This window comes from Gouania willdenowi, chromosome 6 (assembly GCF_900634775.1).
Source record: "Gouania willdenowi chromosome 6, fGouWil2.1, whole genome shotgun sequence".
NCBI lineage: Eukaryota > Metazoa > Chordata > Actinopteri > Blenniiformes > Gobiesocidae > Gouania > Gouania willdenowi.
This window is the reverse complement of record NC_041049.1, coordinates 4937076-4955670: the sequence shown is the minus strand read 5'-3', so window position 1 is coordinate 4955670 and position 18595 is coordinate 4937076. Positions and strand designations below refer to the sequence as shown.

Below are 18595 nucleotides of genomic sequence, written 5' to 3'. Positions count from 1 at the left end.
TTCTAATGTGATGATATTTTCTTATGTATAGGTTCTTAGATTTAGGACATTTACGAAAAGGTTGTGAGTAATAATGACAATCAATCAGGTAGGGGAGGTTGATGACTGTCTTCTCGTTCATATTGTCCATTTTTGTAGTTTTCAATCATTATTTGTGTTGTTGTGTTGAGTCTTTTTGTTGACATTTTGTGTTTTTAATGTTGTTTTTTATGTCAGTTTGTACATTTTTTAGTTGTTCTAGTTGTTTTCTGTGTGTTTTGAGTCTTTTTGTGCATTTTTATTGTCAATTTGTATATTTTTCAGTTATTCTAGTAGTTTTTTTCTTCTGTGTTTGAGTGTTTTTGTGCATTTTGTTGTACTTTTGTGTAGTTGTCTGTCATTCTTCGTATTCATGTTGTTGTATTGAGGCATTTTGTGTTTTTGAAGACAGTTTTGCTGTTTTGTATATTGGTATGGTATTCTTTTAGTTGTTTGTTAATTTTTTTCATCATTATGTGTATTTTTCTGTAATTTTGAACATGTTTTGGAATTATTTTGTGCATTTACTTTGTCTGGTCTAAAGGTTTAAATCTTTACCTCCACAGGTGAGAGACGGATCTCATGAGCTTGTTAAATTGAGCAGGGTGCCATAAAGGCAGTAAAGGTTAATGGTTAATAATGTTGCCATCATTAGCTTTAAAGTCAGCCTGAGGCTAAGCTTTCCCCTCAGAGCTCAAATAAACACAGGCCTTTTTTGAGAAGTCCATTTATCTCGAGCCAACAGTTTTAAATATCAACCGACTGGTTCGAGAAGTTCCCCTTTCATTACAGTTTGAGTGACACACACACACACAAACACACAGACACACACACATACACACATGAGATGCACAGATTACAGCCCGATAAAAGGTGTGATCAGTATCTTTGGCTCCTTTTTCTATACGCTTGATATAAGTTTCTTGTTTTGCTGCAGTTAATTGTATGTGTGCGTGTGTGTGTGTGTGTGTGTGTGTGTGTGTGTGTGTGTGTGTGTGTGCTTCCTGGCCTGGGCTACAGGCTGATAAAAAGACAAAGAACCACAAGCCTCGTCCCCCGTCCTGCTCACAGTCCATAAATCAGAGACCACAAGCCTAGTGCGGGTCCTGCTCTGTGCACGGGACGGGAGTCAGTTACTAGCCTGTGTGTGTGTGTGTGTGTGTGTGTGTGTGTGTGTGTGTGCGTGTGTGTTATTTACCTCCTGTTCATCTCCATCACATCTTGAGCAGAGAGCCATTTTTCTCAGGAAGGTCACGGTTATTTGTCAAATGTGTTTTAATTGTCCTTGCAGTGAAGTAACAGTCGTTTCGTGTTTGTTTATTCGCTCAAACCTTCCAATTGTTTGTGTGATTCTTTCAATCATTAAAAAGTGTTCAGTTAGAAGTAGGGCTGTCACTTTAACGCGTTAATTGCGATGAATTAATTACAGGAAAAATGTACGCGTTAAAAACATTAATTGCGTTAATGTACAGTGTCATGTACTGAGTTCGCATTGTACTGAGATTGTATATGCGCATGCGCACTACTGTAAAATTATCTTTTTTGCTAAAAAAAAATTATAATAAATGTTTTGTTTATTTTTGTATTCAAAGTGAACGGACACGTGTTTTATTTGTTGATTGGATTGGGTTAGGGTTAAAATCTCAGTACGGAGGTAAACTCAGTACGTGACAACGGTATACCCACAATACAGATGCACGGGCTACAACAGTAGATCCTGAGGAGACATCTTTGTGTACATTAATTTAATTAGTAAAAAATAAATAAAAAAAAACACACTGGAGCGAAAACTAAAGCCCAGTTGTGTGCAAATTGTGCAAGAAAGAGTTTGTGGATCACTGGAGGTCTGCTAGCCTCCAGCTTCACCTCAATGCTAATTATGTAGCAGCTAACACGGCTAGCGGTCCTTCTATTCTTCTATTTGGACGCTACATTACAGGGTTCAGAGCCAAAATGAATAAATCCATGAGTGACACATTAACAAAGTCAGTGGATAAATGATTGTAGTGGACAGTCGACGACTATCGTTGGTAGAGGATGTGGGCGGGGCTACTACTACTATCTGAAGGAAAGAAAAAGCAACAAGTTTGGTGTTTAATAATTGTATTGATCATAAAAGTGCTCTTACTGTTTATGATGTGTTAACTTATAGCATTTTATATGGACCTGATGTTTTATTTAATTTGTATTTTCTATTATTGGTAGATTGACTAAAGTACACATCAATATTCCCCTAAACTAAAGGTGTCAGCAGCCCTTGGGTCTAGTCTCACATACAGTGGAATGTAAATGGTTCAAGTCTGTTAAAAACAAACAATAAATTACTTTATAAAGCCACATTGTTACACAATGTGCCATAATAATGCAATTTAAATGAAAATACCTCAAGTTGAGGGCCTTTCTCTGCAATTTTGAGGTGAGATTAGAAAAGACATTATTTATTTTTTATAATTAATTAATCGCACAATATTTTCAATCTATTGACAGCAATAGTTATAGGTACTGTGAACATCAAGCTTTGTATTTTCAGCTGAAATTATTCACCTGGTTTTGTTTAAAACGCATTGCTTTACAACATGTTTTAAGCTCGACTAAATCTCTTTAACATTTTAAAAACTAATTTTGAAATAAAGTAAGAGAGATCCAAAAACTCAATGTTTAATATAATAAATGAAAATATGTTGAGAAAATTTTCTTTTTTACAAAAATTAAATATAACTACAACAATGTCACTACTATATATATATATATAACTAATTATTCTGTTTTTTTGTTTACATTTTCTCTGTTGCTTTTTCACTAAATTTGTCAAAAAAAAAAAAAAAGATTTTAAATTAAACATTTTAATTCAAAAACATATTTTAAACGAATAATTTACCAAACTTTTCTCAATTTGAAAACATTTGGAATTTCACACTTAAGGGATAGTTTTGTATTTTCTGGAATTTTAAGATTTTAACTATTATTTTATGTTTATGACATTCTTTATAGAATATATATAAGCATAACTAACAACATTTTTGTCATATTTACAAAAATATAATTAGTTTTTACAGTTTTACTTTTGATTTTAAATTTAACTCGTGTTGGGAAGGGAAAAAATGTAAAAACTCTTTGTGCTGCAACTTCAATTATGCAAATTTAAGCCCTAGGTCCATCAGTGACCCAGACCCAGTGCAGCAAATTGTTTTGGTATTACATTTTTGATTGAAATTATGCAGATTTCATCCATCATTTTTTACTCTCCAGTTATTGCCTTTCTATTTACTGAATTTTGTGTAGCTAGTTTTAAAGTTTGAAAAAGAGTAAATCAACATTGCACTTCTATTCATTTTCCAGTTTTGAAGACGTTGGTGTGTGTAAAGCAAAAGAAAAAACCATAATCCTAATCCCAGAATCTTCCCCTCAGTTTCCGATCAATGGAGGCGTGTTCACACACTGACAAGTCTGGAATTGTTGTTAACAAGATTCTTCGAGGAAGCGTTTGGATCATGTAACATTGTTTTTCAGGGATTGGTTTTCACTGCAGATGCAAGATAGCTACCGTTGATAACATAGCCCCGCCCCTTTACTCTCTGACCCTGCTCAGCCAGTGCTGCTACGTGCTAAGCTAACCAATTCATGTGGGAGTTCAAACTGTCACTGGTGCTGATAAATTGGATTCAATTTACGATTTTTTTTTTGTAAGTATAAAGTGATGGTTTGAGTCCTTAGCGGTTACTTTGCTTAGCTTAGCATAGCTTAGCATAGCAGCTGGTTCGTTGGTCTCTACTACTATACTATAAATATGATTAGGATGATAAGCGTTCCCAATGACGTATACTTCTGAGTTTCCCAAGATGCATTTGGAACCTACAACAACACAAACCTGAATCACACTGAGGCTAAATATCTGTTTATTCTCCATCTTTGAAAGTTCTGAAAACATTTTAAGTGAGAAAGTGACCAAGTAGAATATCAGCATGTGCTCATTTGATCCATAAAACTTGCAGGAAACACATTTCATGCCGACATTTGCGAGATTTTCGGAGACCCTCCATTGTGCTACTGACTTCAAAACAAGAGCCCTATTTACAAAAGCGTTAAAAACTAATGGAAGACAATATGAGATGCTTTTGTTTTGAAAAGGGAATGTTTGATTTTTAGCTTGAAGCTGGTCCCAGGACGATTTTACATTCCGCTCACAATGCATGATGGGACGGTTGAGTATGACTAGTGTGCCCATCGTGCATGCTGTCCCCATATTGCACACGTGTCAAACTCATGGCCCTGAAGCATCGCAGGAGAAAGTAAAAATGACAGAGAAAACATAAATCACTGTGTAAATGAAACTCAACGATAGTAGCAGGGGCTCACAGTTTTTCCGGTTGTATATAGCATGATTTCAGACATTCTTAACGTTAAATTGTGGGAATAAAAGTGGAATTTCTTACAAAATCCTTACATTTTCCTCAAATTATGACATATGTCCCTTAATTAAATATAAATTGGTCACAAAATCTAGTAAATTAAAAGTGAAGATTCTGTTGGGACTGATAGCTTTTCACGTATTGCTTGGATTTGGTCATTTTCTTACGTATTTTGAATTTTCAGTATACGTAGAAGTGTAAACTAGTGCACAATAATGTTGAAATTACTCGTTTTTCTCGCATAAAATCTGTGGCCCACTGGAGAACAAACTGCTCCGTATTTGGCTCCTGAACTAAAATGAGTTTGACACCCCTGCCATATAGCATATATGTGGTTATTTTGCACTACATACTCATTTCGACGTCAGACTCAGTATGAGTAGTACGTTAGTATGACATTTCGAACACAGCCTAAGTACACACGGCCGGTAATGTGAAACCTTGAATGAGTCATTAAATCACTTAATGCAAGTTTTTCTGTGCATTAGTTGTAGCTTGCCATGTTGTTTTTATAAACCAGCAATATTTTCGGCTCATATCAGGCATCATAAGTATCTTTTTTTCCACTGATATGGAAAAAAAACGATATCTGCTGTTTTTTGAGACAACATATTGTAACATCTCTGCAGTTGTCTTATAGTTGTAGTTTTATTGTTCAGTAATCATGAATGCACTGTTGGACAGAGTTGGAATGTGAGTGGAGAAGGGGGCGGGGCGGGTGTGCAGGGGTGAGGAGGTGACCCGTGTGAGAGGAGTTGAAGGTGAATAAATGTAGGCAGCAGCCGGACCAGTTTATGCATATTGTTTTGTTATGTTGCCGTGGTTACGGCCTATTGTAACCCCACTTCTGTTTGATAAAGCGACTTTGCAGTCAAGAAGATAGTCTTTCTCCCCAACATCCTGCAGGACGCTACAATATAAATATATAAAATGGCTTTTTTTTACCATTACTTAAGTTGAATAAGTTTTATTGTTTTGCACAGATTATGTTTTTCTGTGTAAACCATCCATTAAAAGTTGACTTAACCTGTTATTTCCATGGAATTGTGACCTAAGATTGTTGATATACTGCAATAATACAAAAAAACAATATTACAATAAACTAAAGATTTGATGCAGGTGGCTTTCCAAAGACATATATTACTGCATAGATTTTTGTGCCAAAAGGGAGTGGGTGCAAGTACGTATAAACTTAATGGTCCCACCACTTTTCCTATATTAAAGTTGCAGAAATTACATTTTCAGCATCCTGTTTACAGCCATTGCTGCTGTTAAATACACAAAAAAACAATAACATATTAGATCGTGGGGGAAATATTGGAATTCATAAATTCAGTGTTGTACATTATCGGCACACAGGATAAACAGCTAATATCGACATCCCTACCCTGGTTGTTATGGTTGTTTACAGACAGTGACTTTCAAAAGGCTTTCATTCTCTAATTAACAAAAACATACAAAAATGAAACCTCAATGTTGCAGCGACCCGCTTGGTGTCTTATTACCAATTCATCAAAACATATCCGATTATCAAAGTGTTTTACTTTGCCTTTAAGCAGCCTATCAGAGGACTCATAGGATCAAAGGACAAGGGATTCGTGAGTCCTGATTCAGTCCAAAGATTCGACTCTTTAACTGAGATTGGCTCCAATCGTCGCTGGTCGTTCCTTCGCAGTCTCAGAGGAAAATAGCATTTTTACAGAACCCATGTTCCCAGAGGAAGCAAACAAATCTATACGTTTCCTTATCCCTCAATGGAAAAGACACCACACTAATGACAAAGTTTAAAAGGAATATGAAACAACTACTGCACAGATCAATAAAAAGGAGTAAAACATGTGGTGGAGATTTTTTTTTTAGTTCCTAAAACATCATCCCAAGCCAAGGCAATACTTTTGGTGACAGTGTATGTTTGTTTTCACAGTAAAAGTAGGCTATTAATGAAGTATAGATGATTTGACTGTTGATTATTATTAAAGCGGTTTCTAGTGTGGTTGGTTACTGCTTTTTATTTGTGGCGGTGCTGACGCTGTGGCTCTATCTCTCCAAACAAAGAAACTCTTTCCTTCCCTTTCTCGACTGAATAGCAGCGTGCACATCGGCACGGTGTGGGAACGGCACGCTAACCACAACACACAGCCGTCCATTGTTCTGCTTTATTTACTGGCAAAAATCAAGAAGTGTTGTGTGCGGTGAGCCTGTAAATAATGCCTGCTGTGACCGCAGAGCTGTAATCATTATCTCTGAGTCTGTGGCACATTGCACTTTTTAGAAATATCGTTATATGACCGTAGATATGCTGAGAGGGAGGTTGTTAATGAGTTTGACGTGTTTAAAACAGGGAAAATGTTGAAAATTGAAAAGCGTCATCCTCCTCATTGAACTCAAGCCTGTGGTGAAAATTCATGTGGAAACATGTTAAGATTTCTCATTATAAACCTTAGAATTAAGCAATCACAGAGTACCAATCCTGACCGGGATATAGTATATGCTGATGATAAATGTCAGGAATGGGCAACTCTATCACAGTGAGGGGCTACAGAAATGTGATTGTATCTGATCTGAGGGCCACATGATCAATATTCATGTCAGCATTTAGAATAATGACCAATTAGAGCATTAATACAGGGGGGAAAAGGCTTTGTCTTTATTTTGTCTTTGTGGTTGTGATGTTTTGTCAGTTTTTAGTCATTTTATGTGTTTTTGGAGTCAATGTGTGTGTTTTTGTATTTTTTTTTCCTGTTCATGTGTTATTTTGTGTATTTTTCTGTCGTTCTCTCCATTTTTGTTATTGATTTGTGCGTTTTTGGGGTCACTTTTTGTATTTATGTTGTTTTCTGTATTTTCATGTCATTTTTGTTTGCGTGTGTTTGGAATTATTCTGTGTTATTGTTTTGTGTGTATTTGTAGTCATTTTGATTGTTTAAGTGGTTGTTGTGTCTGTCTTTGTTGTCTATGAGTCATTTTGTGTAATTTTGGAATTGTCCGTGTGTTTTTGTGTACTTTATGTATTACGTTGGGCTTCATATTCCTTCCAACTTCCTGAATTACAATTTTTAGGGATTTACATTAGGGGCTGCAAAAAATTAGACTGAGGGCCACATGAGGCCCCTGGGCCCCCTGCTTCCCATGTCTGATATTTGTGGAGAAAGTGTGGTTGTGTTACATTTTTATAAAAATGAATGCAATAGTACTAATTGGTATTGGTTCTAGCAGCAGTTTCCAGACTTACTTATTCAGTAAACTCAGTGCTGGTTATGTGACAAACACCAGCAGAGGGCAGTGGTTATAGATGGAGACATACCACCTGACTGCAACACCAGGAAGAAGAATCATGAGAAAATACATATTTTAACCCCTTAGAAATATTGTACTTTTTGACTTAAAAAAACAAACAAAACTTTAGTAATAATAATTTCAAGCCTAATTCTGTAGTTTTTTAGGAGTTTTAACTAAATAACTGATCAGCCTATTTCTGAATCATTTTCTGATTTATCTCTCTTTAGATTAAATTCCTGTTTTTCCACTCGTGTTCCTTGAGGGCGACTGTCCTGCCTGTTCTAGATGTCTCACTATCACTGCTCTGACACACATCATTCATGAGGCAAAGAGCCCGTGACTGTAAACAGTGAAGAAAAACACATTAAACATCTGAAGCTTCACTTTTAGTTGAAAATGTCATATTTTTTTTGTTAGTTTCTTTTATTTTCAGTTAGACATTTGATGGGCTACGGGTCGTCACAGATCAGACAGAGAACAAAGGCCATGAGCTCCACCATGAGCTGAGGTAGCACAAAACAAATCCTTATAAAATGCAGGTGATTACTGATGAATTAAACAGGAAGTATTTCTACATTCAGAGAGCGCAGATTCACTAGAAAGTGGTATTAAGCAGTGACGTGTGGTCAGGTGAGCCTCGGTGAAAATTAAAGGTTGACATTTGTCCAATGATTATTTTTTTTGTGTTTAAATACGAAGACGTGGCACAGAACTGACTGTTTCACCTTGGATATAGCAATCCCTCACAAACTGATTGATCAATGTTGGTCTGTTTGTCTCATCTAAACACTTTCTACACATTCAACCACCCAGTTATTGGACAAATATGGTGACAATGTGTGATAGTGTGTTAAAAGTTTAAATCATGGAGGCAAAGGGTATAGCGCGTGTTTTCACTTCAGGAAGTTAATTATTTAATTCTGTGATTATGGAAAAACACAGGCTTTATATAAGTGTGTTATGTGTCTAGTCTTGCCCATTGATCTTAAAACCGCAGTGAAAAGGCACAAAATGAGGCAGGCAGTACTTGTGCCTTGTGTAGGGGGCGCTATTGAGCACAAAGTTTCTTCTTCTACTGTTTATCCTCAGAGTGAAAGACTACGGTGGCCAGTAGGTGTCAGATGATTCACAAATACAAAAACACAAATGCAAAAGCCACAACATCACACTGACTTCAGTTCAGATTTGAATAGCTAAGATTAGCCACATAGTAAAATGCTCAAGTGATTCTAAAAGCTAAATATAAGATTACACGATACCAGTTAACTCATTCAGTGCCATTAATGTACTTTTACGTCAATTATGTATTTTCACGGGGATTACTAGAATACACCCTGGCGGAGGTCCCTCATCAATATCTAAGCTGTAGGGTGATGTAGTAACCAACTACAGGTGGCAGCACCTGAAGGTGGCAGCATCACACCTTTAGATGTGAGATTAGCCACTGATGCTACCATTAGCTAAGGAGGAAGAAGCAGGGACGAGTGAGATTATGGCCCTACGGAGTGATATTGTAAAGTATCCAGCAGCTCACAGCTCCACATACTAACACAGAACATGTGTGGACCTGAGTGGATTATTGACAATGTTGCGATCGTGAGATAAAACCATCAACTAACCGAGCTAAACGATCATCTCTGCGTGTCGGGAGGAAGAGGAAGTTACGTCTGTGTGATTGACGGTGGGAGGCAGTCAGTGAAACATTCAACTGTGAGCCAGATGGCAGCACACGTTTGGATGAGAGATCATCCGTGATGGACAGAGTTTAGAGGCAGAGCAAATGAGTTTAAGAGACATAAAATGGCGCTACGAGAGTTTATGCTGAAGTTCCCAGCACTCACACTCGACCAGAGCATGTGTGGAACTCAGTCGAGTATTGGAGAGTGTGGCGATGGTGAGAGAAAACGATCAAAGAACGGGGTAAACGGTGACACTCGGCATGTCCGGGACGAAAAGGAAGTTGATGGGGGAGAAACTTGAAGGAGCGCCAAAATACAGTAAGAAATCCATTCAACTCTGACCCAGATAACAAAATAATAATAATTTGGCCACCAAAAGCCTGGTCTCAGTGTTGTTTTTGTAGTTTTATAGAAGGAAGCAATGTTGAGGTCTCCCTAAAGCAAAAAAAATTGCTTCAAAGTCACTAATAGGTTTTTTCAGAAAAAGAGGTTTTTCTCAGCTTTTTGTCACAAACTGGTGATTTGTGTAAAACTTGCCTCTATTCAACTGCTGATTACAGAAGAACAAAACAAGCTAGAAACAAAACTATTTTTTCTGATGAAATTTTAACTTTACAAAATCTGGTGTCAGAATTCAGATTGTCATAGTACAGAATATTCTATGGGTCTTTAAAATTCAGTCAAGATGCTCAAAAACGGCTGGCACTGAGGGGGTAGAAATTCTGAAACTGTCTGGCACTGAATGAGTTTTTTAATATTCTATCACAAGATATCTCAGCTGAAGTTTTAGAACAATGTTTTTTGGAACTTTTTGCCGAGTTGTGTGCAAGGAGATAACTGTCTATCGGAATACAGCTAACCCATAATAGCTAAGAGATGAAGTTTTTCAACATCCGTTGTAGCGATACATCCGTTCGTTTTGTAGCTTTTGTATGTGTGTTGTGGCTTTTGCATTTGTGTTTTTCCCATTTGCATTTTTTATGTGCCTTCATGTTTTTGTATTTGCGAATCGTCTGACACCGACGGGCACCGTAGAAAGACAGCAAGCTAGCATCTTAATCTGGTGCATGAACTTTGACTTTAAATAGAGGTAAGTCTATTTAAAGAGGAACTAAACCCCTGCTTTCTCCTGACCTGCCACTAAGATGGAAATTCTAAAAATGCCTTGATTATGGGCGGAGCTTCTGGAACAGTTAAGACATGCCTCCAATGAACAATCTATGCTATGCTAACTTGCTACTCAGTATATCTCTCTATTCACTCTTCTCTATTCACTCCAACTACCTCACCACAGATTGTAGAGCCCACAGGTGATAGTTTTTATAAAAGGGGCGGGGCTAACAGTGCTTGTTTGTGATGCAAGATGGTTCCAAAATGTCTCATGATCCTGAATAACAGGAACAAGCGTGTCTGAAAATGGATGGATGGATATGCCAAAGTGAAATACTTTGACTAAAATTTTGAGAGTTGGACCAGGATCAATCATTCGCACTACTTCATACCCAAATGCGTTTGACTTCAGCAGAAAAAAAGTGGTTTTGGGGTTGAGTTACTCTTTAAAACAGCAAATTATCTAATTTGTTGTGTATCTTATTCTGAAATGCTAAAGCCTAACCACAAGTCACTGGTCTGAAGATATTTGTTCGACTACTTCCTGCAGTATATCACAGCTCCGTATGCTACGACCCCTACGATGGCGACCAACGCAGCGCTGCCACATAGCAGCTCAGTGGAGCTCAGAGGTTTGGTCTCTGTCGTCGGCCCCAATTGTTCATCTGAAGGAAGGATCTGTGACGACGGGGGTTCCTCCAGGCTCTCCGCTGGAGGCTCCACCGTCAGATGAGAGAGGATGGAGGGAGGGTGGAGGCCTTGAGTCGAGTATAGCTCCTCCACCTCGGAGGTGGTGGTTGAAGGGACTGGGGTAGTGGTGGTTGAGGGCGGATGAAGCCTGACGATGGGGAGAGGAGGTAGAGCCATGGGAGGAACCACCTGCCTGAACTCCACCGGTCTGACCTCCACCTGAGGTTCCTCAGGGTTTACAGCTCTAAGGTCCTGCTCCTCCTCCTCCTTCTCTCCTCCCAGGATGCTCAGCACACTTGCCTGCATCTCATCCTCCTCCTCCTCCTCCTCCTCCTCCTCCTCCTCCGCCTCCTCCAGCATCTCTACCTCTTCGGGCTCCAGATGGACCATATCATAGTTGGAGGAGGCGTGGCTATCCTCCTCTGCCGGGGTGGCCTCGTCACTGCTGTCCAGGCTCTTCGTGTCCTCTGGGTCCACGTCGCCCATGGTGGACCAGGACTCAGCCAGCAGGCTCTCGCTCTGCCAGGGTCCGGGTGTTTCTGTTGGGGTTAGGGACGGTGCAGGAGGTCCTGGGCCTCCTCCATCCTCCCTGTAGGACTCCACTGGGGCTTTTTCCTCCACAATGAAAACCTGCTGCAGAAACAAGAGAAGGTGAGAGCTGGGACAGTGTTTGTGTTCTACATTGTTTCAGACACAGTGACAGTGGGTCGGAAACCTGCAACTCTCAAGTCACACGTGTCTCTGTAGCTCCTCTGCTGTGGCTCCTAACATTGATGAACAAGAAATAAACCTAATACATTTGTCAAAATGCTACAAACTTTTTTTTTTCATTTTTGTCCAATCACCATGTCCCTTCAACACAACTTACGCCCATTTTGTGAGAATTTTTGAGAACTTTCTTTTTGTCCGATATGTGAGTGAGCATGAATAATGCAGGAAATTTGTCAGTGTTAGAGTAACAGTAAAGCATCGCTCCCCCTCAGTGACAGAGAAAGCAGTTTTCATGATTTTAAAATGCATATAAACGGTTTTTCATACTTGAGCCATGATTTTAATGCTTTGCGTGAATCACGTTGAATGCCTTGTTGCTGAATTATGCTACATAATGCTGCCAGTGCCAAAAAAAAATATCTGTTCAGAATAATCATAGCTTTAATCGCAAAAACATTTTTGCCTTCATTGTAAATTCTCTGAATTTACCAAGTTGCCTTGAACACAGTGTCGCAGAAAAGCGTTGAAACAGAAACAAAGGGAAACCTGTTTTTTGGCTTATTTTAACTGGGCCATTCATTCGGTATTACTACAACATTGAGTATTGATTCGTTTGCGGAAACCTGCATAAATTGTATAATATTGGGATAGTTCAAGCACTGACGAACTCTGTCTTCGATGGCGTTCCCCAAGACTCTGTTCTTGGTCCTCTTCATTTTAAAGCTCCTTACATTGAATCTAACTAGTGCAATACCCGTAGGAAGTATGTATTGCTATAGAAAAGTGGGAGGTTAAGTATGGCCTCTACTCAGTTTGCCAAGGAGATGGCTTATTTAGAACAGGCAATAAACCCCCTTGGTTTCACAAAGGCAGGACAGGAAATTGTAACAATTGGCAAGCAATGCCCATACTTGCTGTTCAGTGTAAAAATGACTACTTTGTGACACACACCTTCTAGACCAAAACATGCCCCGAATGCTGCATTGAAAGTGAATGAGGTGTTAACGTCACAGCTCAGAAGGGTTTGGTGAATTGGAAATGAGAAGGCAAAAGAAGGCCTTACAGTTTTGATTATGTCTGTTATTCATGTCATCATTATAGTCAGCACATAAAAATTTGCAAAGATACAAAGCTAACATCATCTCAAATGGGATTAAATCTGGCAGTATGAACAGACTAACTATCATATAGGCTAGCATTTATAGTATACTGTATATATATTTAGGATGGAAAAAACCAAATCAAGAATTCTGATCAGATTTCACTATTCATTTGTTGAAAAGAGGCAGCATTAATCAAATAGAGTAACCACTTTGGGGTTCTGAGCCACATATTGAGAAGCCCCACTCTATGTGCAGCAGCTGATTAAAGCTTCAGACGTAAACTCACAGCCCACATGCTCATAACAGGCTATTTTTACTTGTTCCCAGTGACATCATGTGGAAAAATTTGTTAGCTGGATGCTTTGTGTTGGAGAGGCTGAGGCTATTTTTGGCCTGAGCCTGCGTTTCTCTCACTATGCTGAGGTATCTGCGTCTCCATGGACGTGACATGAGAACTGCACATGAACATACATTCACAGTGATAAACACATTACAGTCACTGTTATACAGTCTCAGCCACGCCATCACTGTCCCTGAATGCTACACTTGGGTATTGACTAGTTGGCTAAAGCCACCATAAAGGAAGATGTGTCACACTGTGGGTATTTTGGCATTGAAGTAAAGCTCATGAGTGACTCAGGGGATGCTTTGTCTTGTTTTAACTCCACACTGAGGGGCGGAGTCACTAAAGGTTTAGTGGTATTAAAACATATGCAAACGTCACTCCACGCACTAATAAGCAGTAGAAACCCTAGGGAATCAGGAGTGCGCTGCTGCTGCATGTCGCAATGCCCCCTCAATCCATTTATCGCGTTTTCAAAAATATGGGAGGAGGACATGCAAATAAATTAATGCAGGGGAAGCAATGCGATTCGTCAAAGCTGGGCTTGATTGCTGCCTCAGTTTTTCCGTATAAATTTAGCACGGCCCACAACCAGGTGGTAGCTGTCAAAGCTTTTTGCCCAATAATGCAGCAGTGATATTTGGGAGGAGACGGGGCAGGGGAGAGGAAAGTTTCAGACCTCGAGTTAATACATTTGGGACAATTTTAAGAACGTGTTTCAACCTTTCCTATTTTGTCTCCCCACCGTGGCTGGGGGGACTCGGGAGATCCGCACTCTCCACTCTCCTCGGAGGCTTCTTCTCCTCGCATCCCTTGTTAAAGATGGAACCGCATAGAAAGAACAGGCTGATTTGTTGTTGTAGAGCTGCAATTTATTATATGGCTGTACTATGAACATATGCTCGCTACCTGTCACGGTGTCAGACTGTTCTCACACATATCTCTGATCACTCTCACACACACGCTCGCGCATCAGCCACTCCGTCATTCACATCCACGCACATTTCCTCACTGCGGGATGAATAAAAAATATCCATCTCTCTATCTATCTATCTATCTATCTATCTATCTATCTATCTATCTATCTATCTATCTATCTATCTATCTATCTATCTGCTGTAATTCATCCATTTTTTAATAGCTTCCTCTACTAACACCTCCTATTCTGCTACTTCAAATTGACTTTTTCGCTTCCGTGCACTCAGCTCTCCATCTTCACCCTCCATGTTCAACACAAGACGTACAAAATGCTAATCTAAATAAGGGCGGTCTGCACCACTTCTGCACGTGCACTAATCATTGGTGATTTCTTAGTAAATTCCTCGCAGCAGGTGAGGAAACTGCGTCACCAAAGGATTTAGGGATGCAACTGGTTTACCACCCTTCATTTCAGATCTTAGCAAATCCCCCCGAGTTTGAGATAGCTGCTTGGGCTAAGCAGTCCAGTCAGTCATCAGTTAATGGAATACCGGCTCCACCAGAACACCCATTACGGTCTAGTTCTGCACAGTTTACTCATCGTTACTTGCACAGACTTTAGCAATGACATTCTTCAGTTAATGTGACATTAACGAGCAAATATATATATATGTATATGTATATATATATATATATATATATAATTACATTTATTACTGATGTATTGCCAGAAATGTATCTTACATTGCCAATTAAACATAAAAAAATGTTTTTTGGCCTTGTTTTCAATAGTAATGTTTCTTGGAATGTGCCATTTAATTTTTGAATGGGTCCAATGATTTGTGGCCTTAATTATTTTCACCTAATATCATCATTATGTCATTACTGATGGAAGCCTTTAACATTTTGAAATGATATGGAAGCTCAATTTTTTGTGTACGGTATATGTTAGTAATTTTCATTTATGGTCACTTCAAAGGCTTCTGCAGAAAACCCACCAAGATCCTTTCATTTCCCAGTTCATTATTTCTAACTAGGCACATTTCCTGCTCGTGGTCATATGTTAGTATTATAACCATGTGACTATGGGTTCATTTAAAAAGCTCTACCAGTGTGTGTTTAGTCTCAAGGTGACTCTGCTGGTGTGTCCCATGAACCAGTCCCTCTACATGTGTGTCCCAGAATAGATGTTTTTTTTCCACGCTCTGGTTCCCAGTGACGCTCACATTTCACGAATGTCTTTAAAGAAGGTAAACCTTTCCTTTTGTTCAGGTTTACTTTGTCAACTTTGATGTCAGTCATAACTGATCACTGACTGGTGAAAACACAGAAAAAAATGCAAAATAAAATTATTATTTTTATTACTACTTGTAAATGTCTTGTTTTACAGCCATTCAGCCATACCATTATGATACGTATAGTGCTGCTTTTTGCAGCCATAACAGCTTTTGTCACTATTAAGCTAGCAATCAATTTAATTGGCTTTCTTGTGTATTCATTTCATTTTAAGGTATTTCATATCTTTATGAGTATTGTAGGAAGATTTATTTGTCTAAGAGTACACACTGACAACTTACAAATCCATGACACATATATATTTCTCTGTTTTAGGTAAAACCTTTGTGGATTTGGGGAAATAACTGCCCTGCTAGTTAATTTAGTTCTATTTCAAATTTGTTTTTAATTGTTTACTTATTCATATATTTATTTAACTATTTGTTACTTATTTTCTATTTTTTTATGATATTTCTTTATTTACTAAACAAAGCAAATCCAAATTTTACTTAGAAACTTGCCGTATTTAGTATACTCCTTTATGTATTTATTTTAAAAAAATTTTAAACTAATAATTATCTCAAAAGGTTTTGTTCTGCTAATTCCATCAACAAACTGAAGAACACATCAAAGTAACATATAAATGTTGCACATTGTTTGTGTGTTTTGGCCTCGAGAGGAAAGAATGAACCCTTCCTCTGCCTGTTGTGCAACAAGTTGTTACTTATTGTGTTTATACAGGTTTAGGAAGCAACAACTGGTGCAAAACAGGAGCTTTTTTCCTCTCACAGTGAAGCTTTTATTAGAGATGAGATTGATTTTAGGTCAGATTTGACTTGATTGAACAAATTGTTACATGCACATGTGATTAACACACACACACACACACAGATTAGAGTGTTTGCAAAGAAACTTGTCAATCTTTTGTGCCCCGTCCATCTTAAGTAAGTAATTGGATTCACTCTGAGCCCAGTGAGTGAAGGAGGTGATAAGAAGGAGCTCAGACTGCTTTTTCAGAGCTAACGTGATACCAAGGCACATAGTAATAGTGGACACAGCCACTGATAGAAGGTCATCATAGGTTTCAATGTCAGACAGGGAGAGTGGCTTAAAACAAACACCTATTTTCACTCTTCACTGACCAACAAAGTCACTTGCCACAGCTTCACAGACACTTCACCTGTTCTAAAAGCTCCAGTCTACATTTTAACAGCATGTAGAGGAGTTTTTCCACCAGCATACCTGTGTCCTCTGTGCTGCCTCAGCTGGACCGGACGCAGACGCAGACCAGAAGGTGAAGATCACTTAGAAATGAAGTCACAAATCAACACATTCATGTTGCTGCAGTTGGCACAGGAATATCAAGATGGACAAGCTGTTCAAAAGTCTCCCTCTCCCTCTCTCTCTCTCTCCTGCTGTGTCCCAATGTCTCTCGCCCAGCCTGACCCAAATCTGTGACATAACAGTTGGAGAGGAGTCAGTGGTGACATTGCAAAACTAAGAAACACAGCAAATAATGTGTAAAAAAAAGGGGGAAAAGTAAAGAAAGAAAAAAAAAGGGTTCTGAATCAGACTTTGACGGGCGTGTTCAAAATAGTGTGCAGGACAGGTGAGTGTTTGATGCAGGTCTGAACTGCAGGTGATCCACCACAGGTCAGTGAACACTCAAGTTTACTGCTCCAGCTTCCCTCTGCTGGTGAGAGAGGGTTTGTGTAAAAACACCACACATGGCAGTCGGGTGGGCATTGCCATCAATCTGAAAATACGATCGATTTGCATGCCACAATACAATGTATCCCGATACTAAACCATACGATATATATGGCGATTTATTGCGATATCCATAATTACAAATTTCACCTTTACAAGTACAACATGGTATAAAATTAATTTTTTTTTGCATTTTTTTAAACTTGCAAGAACAAGTAAACGTTAACTAATATAAAAAACAAGTGATATCCGGTATGGTTATCACACTGTAAAATTAAATTTTTCAAAAAAAGTTTCACTTTTGCTTCTACAATATCCAGTATGTTTTATGAAAATAAAGTGTAATCAACTTCCAGCTCAAATGCATTGATGAGTCAGGTAGTTTAACAAGGGCTAATGTGATTCACTGACACATGGTGACTGGGTGTTTACGTGCTATGCATATATTAGTGCAATGAAATGTTATTTTTGTTAAAAAACACAATTTAAAAAGTCAATTTGGAATTTTTTTTATCAATACCGTAATTGCGCTGTGAAATATTACGATATATCACAGAATTGATTATTTCTTACACCCTTACACGCCAGTATGGATAAGATGAAACAGTGTAACATAAAATGAGATGACATAAGATAAGATTAAATACCGTTAAATAAGATGGGATTCCATAAGTTGGGATAAAATAAGATAAAATAATGTAAGATGAGATACAGCAAGTTCAGTAAAAAAGAGAATAATATGAGATGAGATAACGTAACAAGATGAGATAATGTGAGTTGAAATAGAAAAATCATGATAGCGTAAGAAACAGTATAATGTAAAATAAAAGAAGATAAAATAATATAAGTTTAAATGAAATAACTGAAGATAGGGTACAATTATATAAGATAAAGGATACGATGAGATAAGGTAAGAAAGGATCAACTGAGATTAGATAAACTACATACGACACCATGAGGTGATTATTTATTTTATTTAAAACACACTATAAACCTATCTAAGTATGTACATTAGCGCCTCTCTTCAGGGCCCGCCCCCAGACCTGCTCTGATTGGCTGAGTCTTCTGACTGACACCTCCTTTATCCATTAGAAGCTTCAGACGTGTGAGGCAGTTTCTCTAGTTTTACAACAAAAAGCCATAGATAACTATTTCTGTATACAGAACGGCATGTATATGCTCCGTATATAGATATTAAAAATAGCTTGTTATCATAAATTATGCAATAATATTTTGTAGTAATAATATTTTAGGATTTACCAAGAGGAAATATAATGCTTTTATAGCACAAGAGCAAAACTGAGGGCTTTAGAAGTACCACATGGCCTCTAATTATTTATTAATCAAATT

The 18595-nt window shown here is 38.2% G+C and overlaps 1 protein-coding gene across 2 annotated transcripts; it reads right to left on the bottom strand.

Annotated features, from left to right (window-relative positions):
* Positions 1–10045: 10045 nt before the first annotated feature.
* LOC114464616 (histone H3.v1-like) lies at positions 10046–16999 on the bottom strand. 2 transcript variants are annotated; one of them, XM_028448999.1, is made up of 2 exons: positions 16778–16999; positions 10046–11815 (listed from the first exon to the last, which is right to left on the bottom strand). In XM_028448999.1, exon 2 carries the CDS (start codon positions 11669–11671, stop codon positions 11033–11035), a length of 639 nt encoding a protein of 212 aa, XP_028304800.1. In that variant the 5' UTR covers positions 11672–11815; positions 16778–16999; the 3' UTR covers positions 10046–11032. The 2 variants fall into 2 exon arrangements, with proteins under 2 accessions (XP_028304800.1, XP_028304799.1); XM_028448998.1 differs by having other exon boundaries at positions 10046–11818; positions 16778–16997.
* Between the last annotated feature and the right edge of the window lie 1596 nt (positions 17000–18595).